Source organism: Amia ocellicauda, chromosome 12 (assembly GCF_036373705.1).
Source record: "Amia ocellicauda isolate fAmiCal2 chromosome 12, fAmiCal2.hap1, whole genome shotgun sequence".
Classification (NCBI taxonomy): domain Eukaryota; kingdom Metazoa; phylum Chordata; class Actinopteri; order Amiiformes; family Amiidae; genus Amia; species Amia ocellicauda.
Window position 1 is genome coordinate 19478327 of NC_089861.1, and position 17315 is coordinate 19495641.

Below are 17315 nucleotides of genomic sequence, written 5' to 3' on the forward strand. Positions count from 1 at the left end.
GGAGATGTTTTTTCGAATACACAAAAATATTTTTAAAACATGTTTCTCTGTGCTGCATTATTATTAGTAAAAAATTGAAAATACATTTTAGTTGAATAAATAAAACATTTCCTTTGTTAATAAAATCTGAACTGCATCTTGGTATCTTGAGACCCTCATCTCTCCTTACACTCCCTCCAAACCTTTCAGGTCCTCCAGCGCCAAAAGACTCACTGTACCCCCTCTCTCTGCACCTCTTCCACCAGAGCCACTCCTTTTCAACCCTGGCCCCTTAGTGGAACAAGCTTCCCACTGTGGTCAGGACTGCAGAGTACCAAGTAATATTGTATGACTCTTTCTGATCATGCATGACACCTTGTGGTGGCATATGACATGTTTTGCTTGTGTAGGACACCTTTTGCTCGTGTACATGAGCAAAAGGTGTCCTACATGAGCAAAAGGTAATGTCTTTTCCTTATAGGGCTGGTAATTGCATATTAAAGGGGTCATGACACTGTTTCATCGATCATAATCAAATGGTTTTACCCGTAGGTAGACCCTCAGTGTGGAACTGATAGCAGGAGCACAGCAGTCATAAATCAAATACTTACAGTATTAAAATAGACACCATGGTAACAAAGCAAAAGGAGAGGATGTGGTGAAGAGTTTGTTTTTTATTGTCATCATTACCATTATTCATAACTGAAGAATAGCGAACACTACAAGGTCGAGAGACTGTGAGCAAAGTGCCTTAGCAGGAATGAAGAACAGAAGAAAAATGGAAAGAGAACATACAGAGACAGACACAGAAGCACAGGGCGTTAAGACAGACAGGCCTTACTACAGAAATACTACATGAACAAATATACACATACACAGGCACTGGCCATTATCACCACGCACACCCACTTTCTCTTACTGTCATAAGTCATTCCATTCTCCCTGCTTATCCCCCCTTTGTCTTCTCCTCCTTCTATCTACCCCAACTCTATCCAATGTATATCCTCCCCCCCATCTCCCACCCAGTCCCATACCCCCTTCCCCTCTATCCTAGATATATTCTGTGGAAGTCACCTTTGTCTCCCCCTCTCTCTCTCTCTCTCTCTCTCCCCCTATCTCTCTCCCTCTATCCTATGTATATGTAATGGAACCTCTTGCTCATCTCTCCCTCCCTCCCTCCCTCCCCGTGCCCCCTCTCCTGCCTCCCTCTATCCTATGTATATCCTGTGGAAGTCATTGGCCCCGAAGGCAGCGTTGCACTTGGGGCACTTCCTCTGGCGCGTGTCGTAGCGGGTCTTCACGCACTCGAAGCAGAACACGTGGAAGCACTTGGTCAGCACAGCGTCCTTCACCCGCGAGTTACAGCACGGGCAGGTCAGCCGTGCCTGAGAGGGAGGGAGGGAGGGAGGGTTAATATGGTAAAGGCCTGACTGAGACACTAACTGACTCACAGATTAGTGTCAGTATAGTATATTGTTACTACAGTACAGTTATGACCGTACAGTGAGACTATAGGACAGTGACAGTAATGCACAGTGTAGACAGACCTTATAGTCATTAATCTCCTCATTAAGGATCTCGTCACAGTTGGGGATGTCCTCTGGCTTCTTGGCGTTCTCCAGCTTCCTGCGCAGCTTAGAGATATCCTCCTGAGAGAGAGAGAGAGAGAATGAGCAGTCTGACCTCATTAGGACAATTAGCAGTTAGCAATTAGCCTCTTGGAAGCAGTCCTGATTAACGTCATTCATCCAGAGGCATATCCCATGTAACAGATAATTAGGGCGCTCGTTAGCACCTGTGCTCGGCGGGCATTGAAGGACTCCTTCTCGCGGGAGATGCTGTTCTCGATGACCTCCTCCCTGACGGCGTTGAGCCGGACCTGGACACTGTCCATCTGGACACGCAGCTCCTCAGACTGCTGCAGCGACTCCAGTGCCTGAGAGAGGGGGTGAGGGGTCAGTTAGCACAGCTCACTGCAGTGCAACCAAGTGCAGAGCAGTGTATTCCAGTGTGTTAGCCTTCAGCCCAGTGTATTACAGTCCAGACCAGGGTGTAACAGTGCAGTATATGACAATGTACCACAGTGTGTCAGTGCACTACAGTGTGTCACAGTGTGCACAGTGTCAGACCTTCCTCTTGTTGAGGTCCAGAGCTTGTGTGCGCAGGTTCAGCTCTCTCTCTGCAGTGCCAATGGTGCCCTGCAGGAGGCGCTCCTTCTCCTCCAGCTTCCTCACCACCTGCAGCTGAGCATCCACCTGAGAGAGAGAGAGATGTTGACTCAGTACGACACTCACTATCTTTACTGTCACTATCACCGTCGCAAGTAACCATCGCCACCACGCCCACCTGTGTCTTGAGCGTGAGCAGCTGGTCGGCCAGCTCCTCCTTCTCCTCCTTCAGCAGCTTGTGGATCTGGTTGCTCTTGATCCTCTCGCTCATGAGCTTGAAGTTGGCGTCGTCCTTCTCCCTCAGCTGCTGCATCAGCCGGATGTTCTGCTCCTGCATGTCTTCGAAGGCTTGACCGGTCACATCCATCTCACTGAGTAGGGCCTCCTCTTCCTGAGAGAGAGGGGGTTAATACAGTACTGAGAGACAGACAGACACAGTCCACTCGAAAACAGATAGGCACAGTACAGTACCTGCTTGGCAAGGGACAGCTTCTTGTTCAGAGTGTCGATCTGGTCCTCAACTGAACGGATCTTCCTCAGCGCCTCCTCGTCAGCCATCTTCTTCCCCTCCCTCCTCTCCCTCTCCTCCAGCTCCCGCAGGCGCTGCCTCAGATCCTCTGCCTTAGGGGGGAAAAGGGTTAAAAGAACAGCGATGACAGTCCCTCCCTCTCCCAGTTACTCCCTTATTTCATCCTCTGCCCCCATCTCCTCTGTGTTCCTCTGAAATTCCTTTTCCCATCCCTCCACTCAGCCACTCTCTCTCCCCCTACTCCACCTGCCTTCCTCCCACTCCCTCATCCTCATCCTCCTTCCTTCTCTCACCTCACTCTTGGCCTTGCGCTCAGCAGCCATAAGCTGAACCTTGTCCCTCTGTTCCTTGGGGGCGGAGCGGTACATATCCAGCAGCAGCTTCATCTCCCTCTGAGACTCCTGAGCCTTCCTGCAGAGAGACAAAAGTTTAACAGACACACTGACGGACTGGACTCTATAGTACCATAACGCTGCACCGAGAGAGAAGCACTGAAACAAACACACAATAACAAACAATACAATGAAACGCACACACTGCCTACTCACTTCAGCTCCGCCCTCACTATCTTCAGCTGCTCCACCTCCTTCCTCTTGGCTCCTCCAATCACAGCCAAGCGCTCAGGGCCCAGATCGTCTGGTTGGCTGCTGGAGCCAGTCCTCTCCCTCTCCTCCTTCACAGCTGCACCCCCTCCCCGGGCCTTCTCCCTCTCCTCCTCTTTTATGCTTCCCTCGCTCTCTGTGCCTGGCTCCACCTTCACCGAGAATCCTGAGAGAGAGAGAGTGTTAATCCAGCACAATACCATCACAGTGCTATTCTACAATACTGTTAGGCTAGGTTACCTGTGGTGGTGGGTGTGGCTGGGCCTGGCTCTGACTCTGTCTTGATGGTAATGTCACTGGAGGTGGAAGGGGTGAGGGGGGAGGCTGTCTCCTCCTTCACATCCAGCTCTGTGCTGGACTGCGACTGGAGGAGGGAGCTGCCCTTCACGGCACGGGCCTATCACAGCCAAGGACAAAGAGGGAAAAAGGAGAGGAGTTAATTGAGGCACAGAAACACGTCTCACTGGGCTGATCAGTCCCTGTTGCTCTGCCAATCATTGACAATCTCTCACACTTACTGTCACTCTGACTCACTCCTCTTCTGAGCCCCCAGCCCTTTTCCCTCCCTCCTTGGTCAGTTCTGTGTGTCTCTCCATCTGCTCAGTTTCCAACCTCCCTCTCTCCGTCTCTCACACACATTGCTCATTTAAGTCTCCCTCTCTACGATCCTCCCTCCCTCACCTTGCTCAGCTCACTCTGGGCCTCCCTCAGCCTCAGTTTGTACTTCTGCACCTCTCCCTTCATCTGCTGGTTGTGGTTCTGCAGGGTGCTGATCAGATGCCTCATCTCCCGGTTGATGGGTCCTGAGGGTGAATAAGACCAATTAACCTGTTTGCCACTTAGGCTTAAGCCCTCGACACAGCCGTGGGTCCTTTCTACCCACACTGATTTATATAATATATATATTTTATTTTATTTTAAATTTGATGTGGCCGGAGCAAAATGATGACATCACAACTGACTGCCTGACTAGATGGTAACTTGGGGGCTGTGGGTTCTGTTGACAAACTGATTGGATGGTGTTTTACTGTAGTCGGGTCCTCTTGCGGGTTGATGAAGTGTTGTCTGTCACAGGGTGAAGATGTTGGAGTGTATTGTGTTTGTCGTGTGTCCCAGGGGAATGACAATATGCTGTTACTGTGTCACAGGGTGATGATATCAGATTGTACTGTGGTTACTATCTCTTGCAGGGTGATGGCAGATTGCATGGCTGTTGCAGTGTGTCGCAGGGTGAGGAGGTCAGGACATACCCGCTTGCTCGTTGGCCGCCAGCGTCTGCTCGAACTCGATGCGCAGCATCTCGTACTCCTTCCTCACCTGCGCCAGTGTGTCCTCCAGCTGGATCACTTCTGTGCGCACCTTCCTCTGCAGCCCCACCTCGTCATTCTGACAGAGAGGGGGAGGAGTTATATAGTGCAGTACAAACACCCAGTACAAACTACACTATATTGTAGTGCACTAGTGCTCTACAGTCAACACCCCTCTATATCCCAGCTCAGTGCAGCACAGCACAACTTTTCTCTCTCTCAGTGCAGTGTTAATGTACTGTAGTGTCCAGTCAGTGTGTCTGTACTGTATTAACCCTCTCTCTCTCAGTGCAGTGTTAATGTACTGTAGTGTCCAGTCAGTCAGTGTGTCTGTACTGTATGAACCCTCTCTCTCTCAGTGCAGTGTTAATGTACTGTAGTGTCCAGTCAGTCAGTGTGTCTGTACTGTATTAACCCTCTCTCTCTCAGTGCAGTGTTAATGTACTGTAGTGTCCAGTCAGTCAGTGTGTCTGTACTGTACTATATTAACGCTCTCTCAGTACCTCCATGTGGTCGAGCTGCCGCAGTCTGGCGCCCCTGGTGGTGGACAGTCGCTGGCGCGTGTCGTCCAGCTGAGCACGCAGCTGCAGGGAGTCGTTGTACAGCACAGAGAACTGGGACTGCAGACAGCGGTACTCTGCAGAGTCCCTCACAACCCCCTCAGCACGGCAGCACAGCTCCACCTGAGAGAGAGAGAAAGAAAGGATTAATACAGTACAGACATGTAATCTAGCCTGCTACAGTTTCCAAGTGTATCTCATGTCTGACCCTCATGGTGTTGTTCTCCTGACTGATCTGCTGCAGGTCCTGGGTCAGTCTCTGCAGCTCACTCAGCCTGTTCTCCGCCAGCTCTCTGTTCTCTTCCAGCTCACTGTTCATCTCCTCAAACTGGGGCAGAGGGAGGGAGAAAGGGGAAGAAAAGGGGAAGAGGGAGAGAGATGGAGTAGGGGGACGAAGAGGGGAAGGCGATGGAGAATGGCAAGGAGGGAGAGGGAGAGAGAGAGAGAAAAAGGGAAGGTTATTGATCTGACTTACTACATTACCATACAATACTCAATACTATCAAATCTGTCTATCTCACTCTTCCTCTTCCCTCAGGCTATCCACTCTTTTCTGTTCCCTCGTCTTTTGCACCTCAATCCTCTATCCACCCATACCCACTGTCGGCTCTCCTGCCCCACTCTCTCACCTTCCTCTTGTTGATGGTTATGGTCCCACACACACTGCTGGCCTCCCCGCACACCTTGTAGCCCTTGCTGTTCACCTGCAGAGAGAGAGAGAGTGAACAGAGTCCAGTGCAGACACACACAGTGCAGCACAGATGCACACAGCGTGGTACTCCCTCTCACCCTCTCCAGCACCTCCCCCAGGTGTGCGTTAAGACGGTTCTCTCGACGGCGGATCTTCTCCATGTCCCACTGCAGCTCCTCGATGCGGCCCTGCAGCTCCCCCACACGGCCCTCCGCACACTGCCCCGCCCGTGCCAGCGACTGCGACTGGGGGAATGCAAGATAGAGAGGGGGAGAGGGGAGAGAGAAATTCAAATAATAAATGTGTGTTAGTTGTGTAGCACCACCACATTAAGTTTTTGGTGCATATGAGTATTGTCCATTAAATAATGTTCTATCTGTATAATACAGATGTAAGAGAAGTAATGCTGTACCAGAGTAATAAGTGTAGAGCAAGGTAATGACCGTGTAATACAAGGATAACAATTATATTGCAGTGTAAGGACTATGTATTACTATAATAACTATTAAAATTGTATTAAGCATATATTGTGTACAACAGTATATAATCTATGTACTGGTTATTGTGTTAGTAGTGTAATAAGCAATTACGCTTATTTTCAGTGTGCTGTTGGTGTAAGAGTGTATTGTATGTGTAATTAAATAGTAATAACACATTATATGTGTATTGTTTGTGTAATAACAGTGTATTAATTGTGTTAAATCAGAGGTACTTCTGAGGTCATGCTCTGGTGCCGGAGCTGCAGTTGGTCAGTGAGCTGCTGGAGTCTCTCATTTTCCCTGGACAGCAGAGTGTTGAGCTGGGACACTGCTTGCCACATAGTGCTCTCTGTGGAAAGACCATAGAGACTGTCATTGACACACAGCTTACCAAATACTGACCACCCCGTCACCTAGAGCTGACCATATAGATATAAAAGAAACCATTTCTCCTTGCAAGTTCTCTGTACCTCTATCTCACTCATTCTGTGTTTTGTCCCTACAGGGCCTCCATACCTCATTCTCACTCTGACTCATACAAAATCTCTCTCTCTCTGTCCCCCATCTCTGTGTTTTGTCCCTACAGAGTCTCCATGCCCTGCTCCCTCTCCTCTCCTCTACTTCTCTATTTCTCTAGCACTCTCTTAGGGTGTTTTGACCATGCAGGGTCACCATACCTGGCCCCAGCTCTTTCTCCAGTCGGTCCACAGTGCCCTTCAGCCGGTCATAGATCTCTGCCACACGATTGGCCAGCGCCCTGCTGGACTCCACCCTCTCCTGCAGCTCCGCCTCCATCTCCTCCGTGCTGCTGCTGGCCAGTGTGGCCAAGAATGACTGCACTGCCTCCCCTTGGCCTGGAGGAGACATTACAGCACAGTTAGTACAGAGGATAAACACACTGTACATAGACACTGTAGATAGAGTTACTGCCTCCCCTTGCCCTTAAGCACACATTACACAACTCCATATACTGAGGATACACACACTATATACAGAGATTGTAGATACAAACTGAGTTTCTCTACTGTACTGTGCGTGTCTCTATGGTGCTGTACTGTGTCTGCCTGTACTGTGCGTCTATTATACTCTATTCCTCCCCCTTCATCTCCCTCTATCTCCCACTCACTCCGGCAGTCTCTCCCTCGCTCCTGGTTGCTGTCGCCATCTGGCTCCGGTGTCTCTGGCTTTAGACTTCGCCCCTCAGGGGTTGTCAGGTGGTCACCAACGTCCGCATCAATGTCATACCGTCGGCCAACCAGACGCAAATTCTCATCAAACTGACAGAGAGAGAGAGAAAGGGTGGGGTTAATAATAATGTATCAAAATTACACCTTGTTAAGGGGGAAATGAAACAACGTTAATGTACTGTAGTGTCCAGTCAGTGTGTCTGTGCTGTACTGTATTAACTCTCTCTGTCTCAGTGCAGTGTTAATGTACTGTAGTGTCCAGTCAGTCAGTGTGTCTGTACTGTATTAACCCTCTCTCTCTCAGTGCAGTGTTAACGTACTGTAGTGTCCAGTCAGTCAGTGTGTCTGTGCTGTATTAACCCTCTCTCTCTCAGTGCAGTGTTAATGTACTGCAGTGTCCAGTCAGTCAGTGTGTCTGTACTGTATTAACCCTCTCTCTCTCAGTGCAGTGTTAATGTACTGTAGTGTCCAGTCAGTGTGTCTGTACTGTATTAACCCTCTCTCTCTCAGTGCAGTGTTAATGTACTGTAGTGTCCAGTCAGTGTGTCTGTACTATATTAACCCTCTCTCTCTCAGTGCAGTGTTAATGTACTGTAGTGTCCAGTCAGTCAGTGTGTCTGTACTATATTAACCCTCTCTCTCTCAGTGCAGTGTTAATGTACTGTAGTGTCCAGACAGTCAGTCAGTGTGTCTGTACTGTATTAACTCACTCTCAGTGCAGTGTTAATGTACTGTAGTGTCCAGTCAGTGTGTCTGTACTGTATTGACCCTCTCTCTCTCAGTGCAGTGTTAATGTACTGTAGTGTCCAGTCAGTCAGTGTGTCTGTGCTGTATTAACCCTCTCTCTCTCAGTGCAGTGTTAATGTACTGTAGTGTCCAGTCAGTCAGTGTGTCTGTACTGCATTAACCCTCTCTCTCTCAGTGCAGTGTTAATGTACTGTAGTGTCCAGTCAGTGTGTCTGTACTGTATTAACCCTCTCTCTCTCAGTGCAGTGTTAATGTACTGTAGTGTCCAGTCAGTGTGTCTGTACTGTATTAACCCTCTCTCTCTCAGTGCAGTGTTAATGTACTGTAGTGTCCAGTCAGTGTGTCTGTACTGTACTTTATTAACCCTCCCTCTCGTACCTGGCTCCAGTATCTGTTCAGTATGAGTAAGCTGGCATCATCAGTGGCCTGACGTCTCTCCAGACGTTCGGCTCGCTCTCGCAGCTCATCCTCGATCACCTGCCGCTGGTCTAGAGACTCGCCCAGCTTCCTGTTCTTCACCTGCAGGGCACGGATATCCTGCTCCTCCTGCATAGAGATAGAGAGAGAGAGTTAATATACAGTAAACTCTAGTGCAGTACTGACGCGCAATGTCCAGTCCAGTACAGACTCACAGTGTTAGACACTCCACCCAGTTTGATGACCGTCTCCACTGCTGTACTGCCACCCCCAGCTCCCCCCTCCTCTGCCTCCTCCCTCTCTCGCTCCCTCCGCTTCTCAGGGGGGGCGGAGGTCGAGGGATCACCAGGGCGCTTTAACCCTGACATCTTTGGTCCCAGACAGAATTTGAAAGGTCTACCTAGAGAGCGAGAGAAAGAGAGAGGTTAATGGTGGACCAACACAGTTTTTATATAAATCCCATAATGCACTCGAACACTATAAAAGGGCCATCGTGAAAGAGGCTGATGGGAGTCAGAATCAGCCACATCGTTTTTAAATAACTATCAACCTGAGAATAATTGAGTTCATATGAACAGTAAGAATAGCAGCAATATAACAATAAATATTGCTAGTAGTTGTAGTCATTGAATCAGGATTAATCACATTATTATTATCAGTATTAGAAGCTACTGCTACAACTACTGCTACAGTACCTATAATGAATGAATAATTATTATGATTATGACTATTGGAAACAACTATGGCTACAGTGTTAAAAATAACATTATTGATTGTTAGTGGCATTGGTAGTATAAACATAAATTAGCTAATGCGATTGTTACTGATATAACCGTTATTACAGTATTATAATAGACTTTTAGAAAAATAACTGTGCCGGTATAATAGTTATCAACTATAATGCAGCCTGTTGCTGTGAATAGTAGTAATACGTCTACTACAGCCACAACTGTAACGGTACAATGATAAACATTATTACCGGCTACAGCCTGGTGTGGGACCCGGTAAAACTGCGCTAGACTCGGGATGCGCGCACAGACACACCGTGGCTGCAAAGCCCCGCCGCGGCCTAAACAAGCCTGCTTTCACACTGGGTGGCCGGGCCATCACTTACCAGATATTATGTCGGGATCGGGGCCGTATTGCTTACTCTTGTGCTGCTGTATTTATGGTGTCTGGTCTCTTTCTCTATCCCCCGTCTCCGTCTCTCTCTCTCTGTCTCAGTCTGTCTGCGCTCGCCGGAAACGGGTCAACGGAAGTGCAGTGCCGTGTTGTAAATAAACGCGCTGGTCTGAGGTGCGTGAGGTCTGGCAGGGCGCCCCTCGCGTCTGGAGGACTGAACGACACGCTCAATTATTATTATTATTATTATTATTATTATTATTATTATTATTATTATTATTATTATTATTATTATTATTATTATTTCTTGGCAGACGCCCTTATCCAGGGCGACTTACAACGTAAGTGCAAACAAAGTGCAAAAATACAGAGAAGTACAGAGAAGTCAATGACGGCCAACTGTTACTGCTGCTTTACTGCTACTATTATTACTGTTGCTGACGTTACTACTACAAAAACAACACCAACAAATAATAATAATAATAATAATAATAATAATAATAATAATAATAATAATACTGCTATAATTTACCCTCCCTTGTTGTTGTTTTGTGTTGTCTGAGAAAAAGTGAGAGAGTGATGTTCCCCTGTCTTACACAACAGTCTGCAGGACAAAGTGTACCTTGGGCCAGGGTCAGAGTCAATACTTATTGACTGACTGAAACACTGACTGACTGACTGATACACTGACTGACTGACTGACTGACACTGGTTTAGTGACTGACTGAGATGATGGCTGACTGAGAGACATATACAGAGAGTGACTGACTGTGTGAGAGAGAGAGAAAGAGAGAGGGAAATCATTAATATGCTGGTTAATACAGAACAGGGTGTTTACCGAAGTGATGCACTGTGATACTGAGCGAGAAAGAGAGAAAGGGAGAGAGGGAGGGAAGCAGGGAGAGAGGGGGAGGAGAGAGAGTGAGAGAGATATAATATCTGTTTTATTGTTGTTTGTTCCAAAGTCTGACTGAACTTTGATCTAGACAACATGCACACTGGCTGATACTGATACTGCTAATTATTTGTGCAGTGCTGTGCTGTTCAGTACAGTGCAGTCGTGTAGTTTAAAGTAGTTCTGTGCTATGCAGTTTTGTGTAGCTCAGCGATTCTCCGCACAGTGTTGTGCAGAGGCAGTGTTGTGTAGCTCAGTGTTGTGTAATGCAGTGTTGTTTAGCTCAGTGCACTATTGTGTAATACAGTGTTGAGCAATAGGGTCAGAGGACAACAACTTCAACTCTTTCCCCATATTCTGGTTATGAGTCCAGCCCAGCCTGCTGCTCCACATTCCTGCCTGCAGCTCCTTGTCTGTGTACTGACAATGCTGCACTGTGCTGCATGGTATATTCCTGAATCCGATTGTATTGTACTAAATAAGTTTGTTTACGCCACTATACTGTATTGCATTGTATTTTTAATTTGTCTTTGTATTGCTGTTTTAATGTAGTCTTAGACATATAATAATATTTGTTTGTATTGCAAACTAGTGTTTCAAAAAATAATAAGAACACCACTGCTCCTGCTACTACAACAACTGCATATGATTTTACCAGAAATAAAAACAACTTGCAAGTTCACAAAAGTGCACAATAAAACCACAGTGCACTGCTGGGGAAAAAACTATAAAACGGAGTCTTTGTCTCTCGGTTGTTTCTGGAACGCAACGCAAGAACGGCAGCTCCGCCCCGCCGCGCCGGCCAATCACAGCCCGGGCTGCGCGTCGACGCCCCCTCCAGTGACGTCACCGGCGCCACGTCACAGCATCGATCCACCGGGGCAGCGCTTTAAAAAGGGCGGCGGCGCGGACTGCAGCCTCCCACTCTGCGCACATAGACCGGCCGAGGGGTGACTCACTGACGCGGCTCCTTTGACAGCTATCCCGAAGACACCAGCCAACTTTCAGGTAACACATTTGCCATTATGATTAGTTATATTATTGGCATTAATACCATTACTTTCATAACTATTACTGGTGTTATTAGCGAGTCTGACAGACGTGGTGCTTCTGGAGACAGATGGAGTGATGGATAGACTGGTCTCTTGAGCAAGACCTCTTGCAGGTCAGAGCTGGCTGTTGAAGGACTGCAATGGCAGGCTGACGGATGCATTTTTCCACTTGAAGTGTCATGAAGTGGTGTGCAAAGTTTGCAGGACACCGGGCGTTAAACGGTATAGTCTGAGTAAGATGAGGTATTGGTGTCGTTTGCAGGACGAACAGCAGCTGCATGAGTTAATGAGGGAGTACTGGCGTATTTTGCAAGACCTTGATCAATTGACACTCAGTGCTTTGAGTCTGCTTTTTTGTATTGCATCCCGGTCCAGTCATTTTCCCCATTGACTTGCGAGGAACGGTGCGGAATCGGGACCAAATGGACCGATACGCAAATTAGAGGCGTTGCGAGGTTGTGACCCGTTACCGCAGACGTGCTGCCCCTGCCCCGGCGCTTGGGAAGAGTGATCCACCTTTAGAGTAGTTTGACTTTTTTTAAATGTATGTATATGAATCAAATCGCCATTGCGTTACTGTGCGTTTGCAGGAGGGGGAGAAACGAGGAAGTTGGTTCTGTGCGTTTTCTGTTCTTCTAAAGACGCAATGTCTGTGTTGAACCAAACGTAACCCTTTGCTCTCCAGTGGAGGAATAATTGTGCTGCTGTGCTACTTTTTGTTTAGAAGAGTCTATATACACCTACACATTCACACAGAGGGATAGACACGCATGCATACACTGGGACAGGCAGGTAAGCTGACAGTATTGTTCTATTACACTTGTAGGTTCTCATAGGAAAATCGGAACTATACCGAGACTCTCATTCCAGTCTAATGCCACTCCAGCCTCACCGTATACATGCAAAAATACACAGGCAGGCCTAGAACTCAGTGCAGACGCAGAACAGTAGTCCCGCTCTGGACATGCATGGAGAAGCTGCAGGCTTGTGAACTCTGACCCCTCCATTCCTCTCTCTCTCTCTCTCTCTCTCTCTCTCTCTCTGAGACGCACAAACAGTGCCTTGACTGAAGTTCAACTGAGAAAAACAGCTAGACAAATATTGACGAGAGAGGGAGGAGGAGGGTGAAATGGAAAACGGGGAGGTAGAAGTGCAGTGAGGGGGGAGAGAGAGGTCAGATTGTGACAGAGGGAGAGATGAGAAGTTTTTCTGCAGATCTCCCTTATCTCCACTGACTCTCTATCTACAGTCTAAAGTCCCCCTATTTTTTTTTCCTCCCTCTCTGTGCAGTGTTAATGTACTGTAGTGTCCAGTCAGTCAGTGTGTCTGTACTGTATTAACCCTCTCTCTCTCAGTGCAGTGTTAATGTACTGTAGTGTCCAGTCAGTGTGTCTGTACTGTATTAACCCTCTCTCTCAGTGCAGTGTTAATGTACTGTAGTGTCCAGTCAGTCAGTGTGTCTGTACTGTATTAACCCTCTCTCTCTCAGTGCAGTGTTAATGTACTGTAGTGTCCAGTCAGTGTGTCTGTACTGTATTAACCCTCTCTCTCTCAGTGCAGTGTTAATGTACTGTAGTGTCCAGTCAGTCAGTGTGTCTGTGCTGTATTAACTCTCCCTCTCCCTCTCCCAGGATGTTCCCCTCTCTGACTCCGGAGCAGAAGAAGGAGCTTTCCACCATCGCTCAGAGGATTGTGGAAACTGGGAAGGGTGTCCTGGCTGCAGATGAGTCTGTGGGTGAGAGAGGGAGGGAGAGGAATTAATGGGTATTATAAGTGGGATGGAGAGGGAGGATGGAGTGGGGTTAAAATGGAGGGAGCGGAGAAACTGAGGAAGAGATGGCGCAATTGTGTACTGTCTGCTATATTTACTTTTCTCTCTCTCTCTCTCTCTCTCTCTCTCTCTCAGGGACGATGGGGAAGAGGCTGCAGAAGATCAACGTTGAAAACACAGAGGAGCATCGGCGGCAGTTCCGCCAGCTGCTGCTGACCTCTGACCCTGCGCTGTCCAACTCCATCGGTGGGGTCATCCTATTCCACGAGACGCTGTACCAGAAGAGCGACACGGGGGTGCTGTTCCCAAAAATCATCAAGGACGCTGGCATCGTAGTGGGCATCAAGGTCAGTTGGTCAGTCAGTCGCCCTGAGTGTAGGTCAGTGAGTGTAGCGGTCAGTCTGTGATTCCCCCATATACCTTTAGTGTCTGCTGACGGTTTTCTCATTCCCTTGTTTTTTGGTTAGGTGGACAAAGGGACAGCAGCTCTGGCTGGAACAGATGGGGAGACGACGACACAGGGTAACTGTCTCTGTCTCATTCTGCATGTCTGCCAGCATACTCATCTGTACAATACTTGTGTACCAATCTCTCCCCCTAGTGTTCAATTAGTGCACATCCAGCTTGGTGCAATTCAGTCAGTGTCCGTACTATGCTGTATTCTCTCTGTGCAGTGTTAATGTACTGTAGTGTCCAGTCAGTCAGTGTGTCTGTACTGTATTAACCCTCTCTCTCTCAGTGCAGTGTTAATGTACTGTAGTGTCCAGTCAGTCAGTGTGTCTGTACTGTATTAACCCTCTCTCTCTCAGTGCAGTGTTAATGTACTGTAGTGTCCAGTCAGTGTGTCTGTACTGTATTAACCCTCTCTCTCTCAGTGCAGTGTTAATGTACTGTAGTGTCCAGTCAGTCAGTGTGTCTGTACTGTATTAACCCTCTCTCTCTCAGTGCAGTGTTAATGTACTGTAGTGTCCAGTCAGTCAGTGTGTCTGTACTGTATTAACCCTCTCTCTCTCAGTGCAGTGTTAATGTACTGTAGTGTCCAGTCAGTCAGTGTGTCTGTACTGTATTAACCCTCTCTCTCTCAGTGCAGTGTTAATGTACTGTAGTGTCCAGTCAGTGTGTCTGTACTGTATTAACCCTCTCTCTCTCAGTGCAGTGTTAATGTACTGTAGTGTCCAGTCAGTCAGTGTGTCTGTACTGTATTAACCCTCTCTCTCTCAGTGCAGTGTTAATGTACTGTAGTGTCCAGTCAGTGTGTCTGTACTGTATTAACCCTCTCTCTCTCAGTGCAGTGTTAATGTACTGTAGTGTCCAGTGAGTCAGTGTGTCTGTACTGTATTAACTCTTTCTCTTGCTCTCTCTCAGGGCTGGATGGTCTGGGGGAGCGCTGTGCCCAGTACAAGAAGGATGGTGCTGACTTTGCCAAGTGGCGCTGTGTGCTGAAGATCAGTGACTGCTGCCCCTCTTCTCTCTCAATTGCAGAGAATGCCAATGTGCTGGCAAGATACGCCAGCATCTGTCAGCAGGTCAGAGAGGGGGAGTGGGATAGAGGTGCAGGGAGGGGTGGAGGAGAGAGGGAGGTGGATGGATGCGGTTGGTGGGGGTGGTGGGAAGACTAAGAAGAGTAAGGTATATGCAAGACTAATTGTGCTCTAATCTCATTCAAAATAAGTGTTATTGGCATGACAAGTTTCAGAAGTGTTCCCAATGCATTACAGTAAAAAGGAATGAAATTGTTAAATAGCTCCGTCTCTCTCTCTCAGAATGGCTTGGTGCCAATTGTGGAGCCGGAGATCCTTACTGACGGAGACCACAACCTGCAGCGCTGCCAGTATGCCACTGAGAAGGTGAGTCGCCACTCTGCATGGTACTGCATTAATGCCCTCTTGCTCATTAACACTGCTCTGTGCTGTAGTGTCCAGTCAGTCAGTGTGTCTGTACTGTATTAACCCTCTCTCTCCGTGCAGTGTTAATGTACTGTAGTGTCCAGTCAGTGTGTCTGTACTGTATTAACCCTCTCTCTCTCAGTGCAGTGTTAATGTACTGTAGTGTCCAGTCAGTCAGTGTGTCTGTACTGTATTAACCCTCTCTCTCTCAGTGCAGTGTTAATGTACTGTAGTGTCCAGTCAGTCAGTGGGTCTGTACTGTATTAACTCTCTCTCTCTCTCTAGGTGCTGTCTGCAGTGTACAAGGCCCTGTCTGATCACCATGTGTATCTGGAGGGCACCCTGCTGAAGCCCAACATGGTGACAGCCGGCCAAGCCTGCTCCCAGAAGTACACCCCCCAGGAGGTCGCCATGGCAACAGTCACTGCCCTGCGCCGTACTGTGCCAGCTGCTGTGCCCGGTGAGTGATGCGTATACAGTCTACTGTACTCTGCCTAAGTGCTACACTACTGTATTACTACACTAACAGTGCAGAGTATCAGCCAGTGAATTCACTAAGGGGTTGAAGGAGAGCGGGAGACTGGAAGATGGGTGGGGAGGAGGGGACTAGGTATGGGAGAGGAGGGGGCATGATGGGGCAGGAGGGAGAAGGCTGTGCATGTCTGAATTTCTTGCGGCTGATTGCTCGCTCTCTCAGGTATCTGTTTCCTGTCGGGGGGGCAGAGTGAGGAGGAGGCGTCGCTGAACCTGAACGCCATCAACCAGTGCCCCCTACCTCGGCCTTGGAAGCTCACCTTCTCCTATGGCCGCGCCCTGCAGGCCTCCACCCTTGCCACCTGGCAGGGCAAGCCAGGAAACACCAAGGCTGCTCAGACCACCTTCTCCACCCGGGCCAAGGTCTGAACCACCAACTTATCTTGCTACTGTTGCCATGACAGTTGGTACTATTACCATTATCACCACTTAATTATTAAATGGCAGATAGTTGTCATTGGGAAGCTCTCTGTTCTACTGACTTTGCACTCCCCTGTGCTCCCCTCCTCAGATCAACGGCCTGGCGTCCAAGGGGGAGTACAAGCCCAGTGGCCAGACGGACCAGTCCGCCACCCAGTCTCTCTTCAGCGCCAGCTACGTCTACTAGACCTCTAAGAGGGAGGAAGAAAGGAAGACCGTCCCCACGAAGCCAAATGCAGCTACCGTACACTAATACACAGCCAGTCCCGCTAATAGAGAGGAGATTGTTCCATCTCCACACAGCTGATTCCAGCTGACACTTCACTTCATACAGTTTGTGCAGTGCTTTAGATACACTGTCCCTCTACACAAGATGCTACAGTCTCCACGGATAGCATGTCGGGACAGTTGTCTAGTGGATGACCTGGCATTTAATCCTGTCAGTTTAGATGCACGGAGACCCATTGATTCCTGTCTCTGTCAGTCTGCATGGACACCCTGCACACTGTCCCTAGATACACTGCACAGACTGCCCCATCTGGACTGAATCTCCTCTGGGAAGAGCTGCTCTGGGATTGCAATAGTTATTGAGTACCCTTGTTGCAGTCTGCACTACTGGGGAAAAATGACTTTGAGAAATAAAATTGGGCAGTTCTCTTGCACCTGAATGAATTGGTTGTTTGTGTCTATCAGTCTGTCTCTGTCCCCATCAATCACTCCCTCTCTGGCATTAAGAAGGGGTGAGTTTTAAGTAAAAATCCCCCCAAGCCTTGCTCTGCTGCAGTCTCTGCTCTGCAGGGGCTAAATTGTCCTGCCAGTGACCATTCCAGTGCAATTTTCTTCCAGAATTCAAATTAATTCAGAGCGTCTATTAAAGGGGAACATGCATGGTTCCTTAAACTATGGTTTTATGCCTCTTTACGGTTAACTAAGTAAGATGTTTGATATTCTTTCAGATTCATTTTTACA

General features: G+C 48.2%; 2 protein-coding genes across 2 annotated transcripts; one reads left to right on the plus strand and one right to left on the minus strand.

Annotated features, from left to right (window-relative positions):
* Positions 1 to 635: 635 nt before the first annotated feature.
* Positions 636 to 9958, minus strand: rnf20 (ring finger protein 20, E3 ubiquitin protein ligase). The gene is made up of 21 exons (XM_066718638.1): positions 9781 to 9958; positions 8882 to 9066; positions 8628 to 8795; positions 7442 to 7592; positions 6993 to 7169; positions 6549 to 6664; positions 5935 to 6081; positions 5775 to 5849; positions 5354 to 5473; positions 5089 to 5268; positions 4529 to 4664; positions 3960 to 4081; positions 3519 to 3675; positions 3225 to 3444; positions 2970 to 3087; positions 2619 to 2768; positions 2326 to 2538; positions 2109 to 2234; positions 1775 to 1915; positions 1527 to 1628; positions 636 to 1364 (listed from the first exon to the last, which is right to left on the minus strand). The coding sequence occupies exons 2-21, from the start codon at positions 9032 to 9034 to the stop codon at positions 1188 to 1190; spliced, it is 2949 nt and encodes a 982-aa protein (XP_066574735.1). The 5' UTR covers positions 9035 to 9066; positions 9781 to 9958; the 3' UTR covers positions 636 to 1187.
* Positions 9959 to 11545: 1587 nt separating this feature from the next.
* Positions 11546 to 17014, plus strand: aldob (aldolase b, fructose-bisphosphate). Its single transcript, XM_066718646.1, has 9 exons — positions 11546 to 11691; positions 13367 to 13470; positions 13642 to 13853; positions 13974 to 14028; positions 14872 to 15032; positions 15270 to 15353; positions 15678 to 15852; positions 16090 to 16289; positions 16438 to 17014. Exons 2-9 carry the CDS (start codon positions 13368 to 13370, stop codon positions 16531 to 16533), a joined length of 1086 nt encoding a protein of 361 aa, XP_066574743.1. The 5' UTR covers positions 11546 to 11691; position 13367; the 3' UTR covers positions 16534 to 17014.
* Positions 17015 to 17315: the final 301 nt, after the last annotated feature.

What these genes read in the sequence shown, in the direction of transcription:
- rnf20 (XM_066718638.1), bottom strand. Translation starts at nt 9,034, where the DNA reads ATGTCAGGGTTAAAGCGCCCTGGTGATCCCTCGACCTCCGCCCCCCCT. An exon ending in AGCTGTCCCTTGCCAAGCAG is followed by an intron (nt 2,539 to 2,618) that starts GTACTGTACTGT and finishes CCTCTCTCTCAG; the next exon opens with GAAGAGGAGGCCCTACTCAG. An exon ending in TGGACCTCAACAAGAGGAAG is followed by an intron (nt 1,916 to 2,108) that starts GTCTGACACTGT and finishes CCCCTCTCTCAG; the next exon opens with GCACTGGAGTCGCTGCAGCA.
- aldob (XM_066718646.1), top strand. Translation starts at nt 13,368, where the DNA reads ATGTTCCCCTCTCTGACTCCGGAGCAGAAGAAGGAGCTTTCCACCATC. An exon ending in GCATCGTAGTGGGCATCAAG is followed by an intron (nt 13,854 to 13,973) that starts GTCAGTTGGTCA and finishes TTTTTTGGTTAG; the next exon opens with GTGGACAAAGGGACAGCAGC. An exon ending in CCTTCTCCACCCGGGCCAAG is followed by an intron (nt 16,290 to 16,437) that starts GTCTGAACCACC and finishes TCCCCTCCTCAG; the next exon opens with ATCAACGGCCTGGCGTCCAA.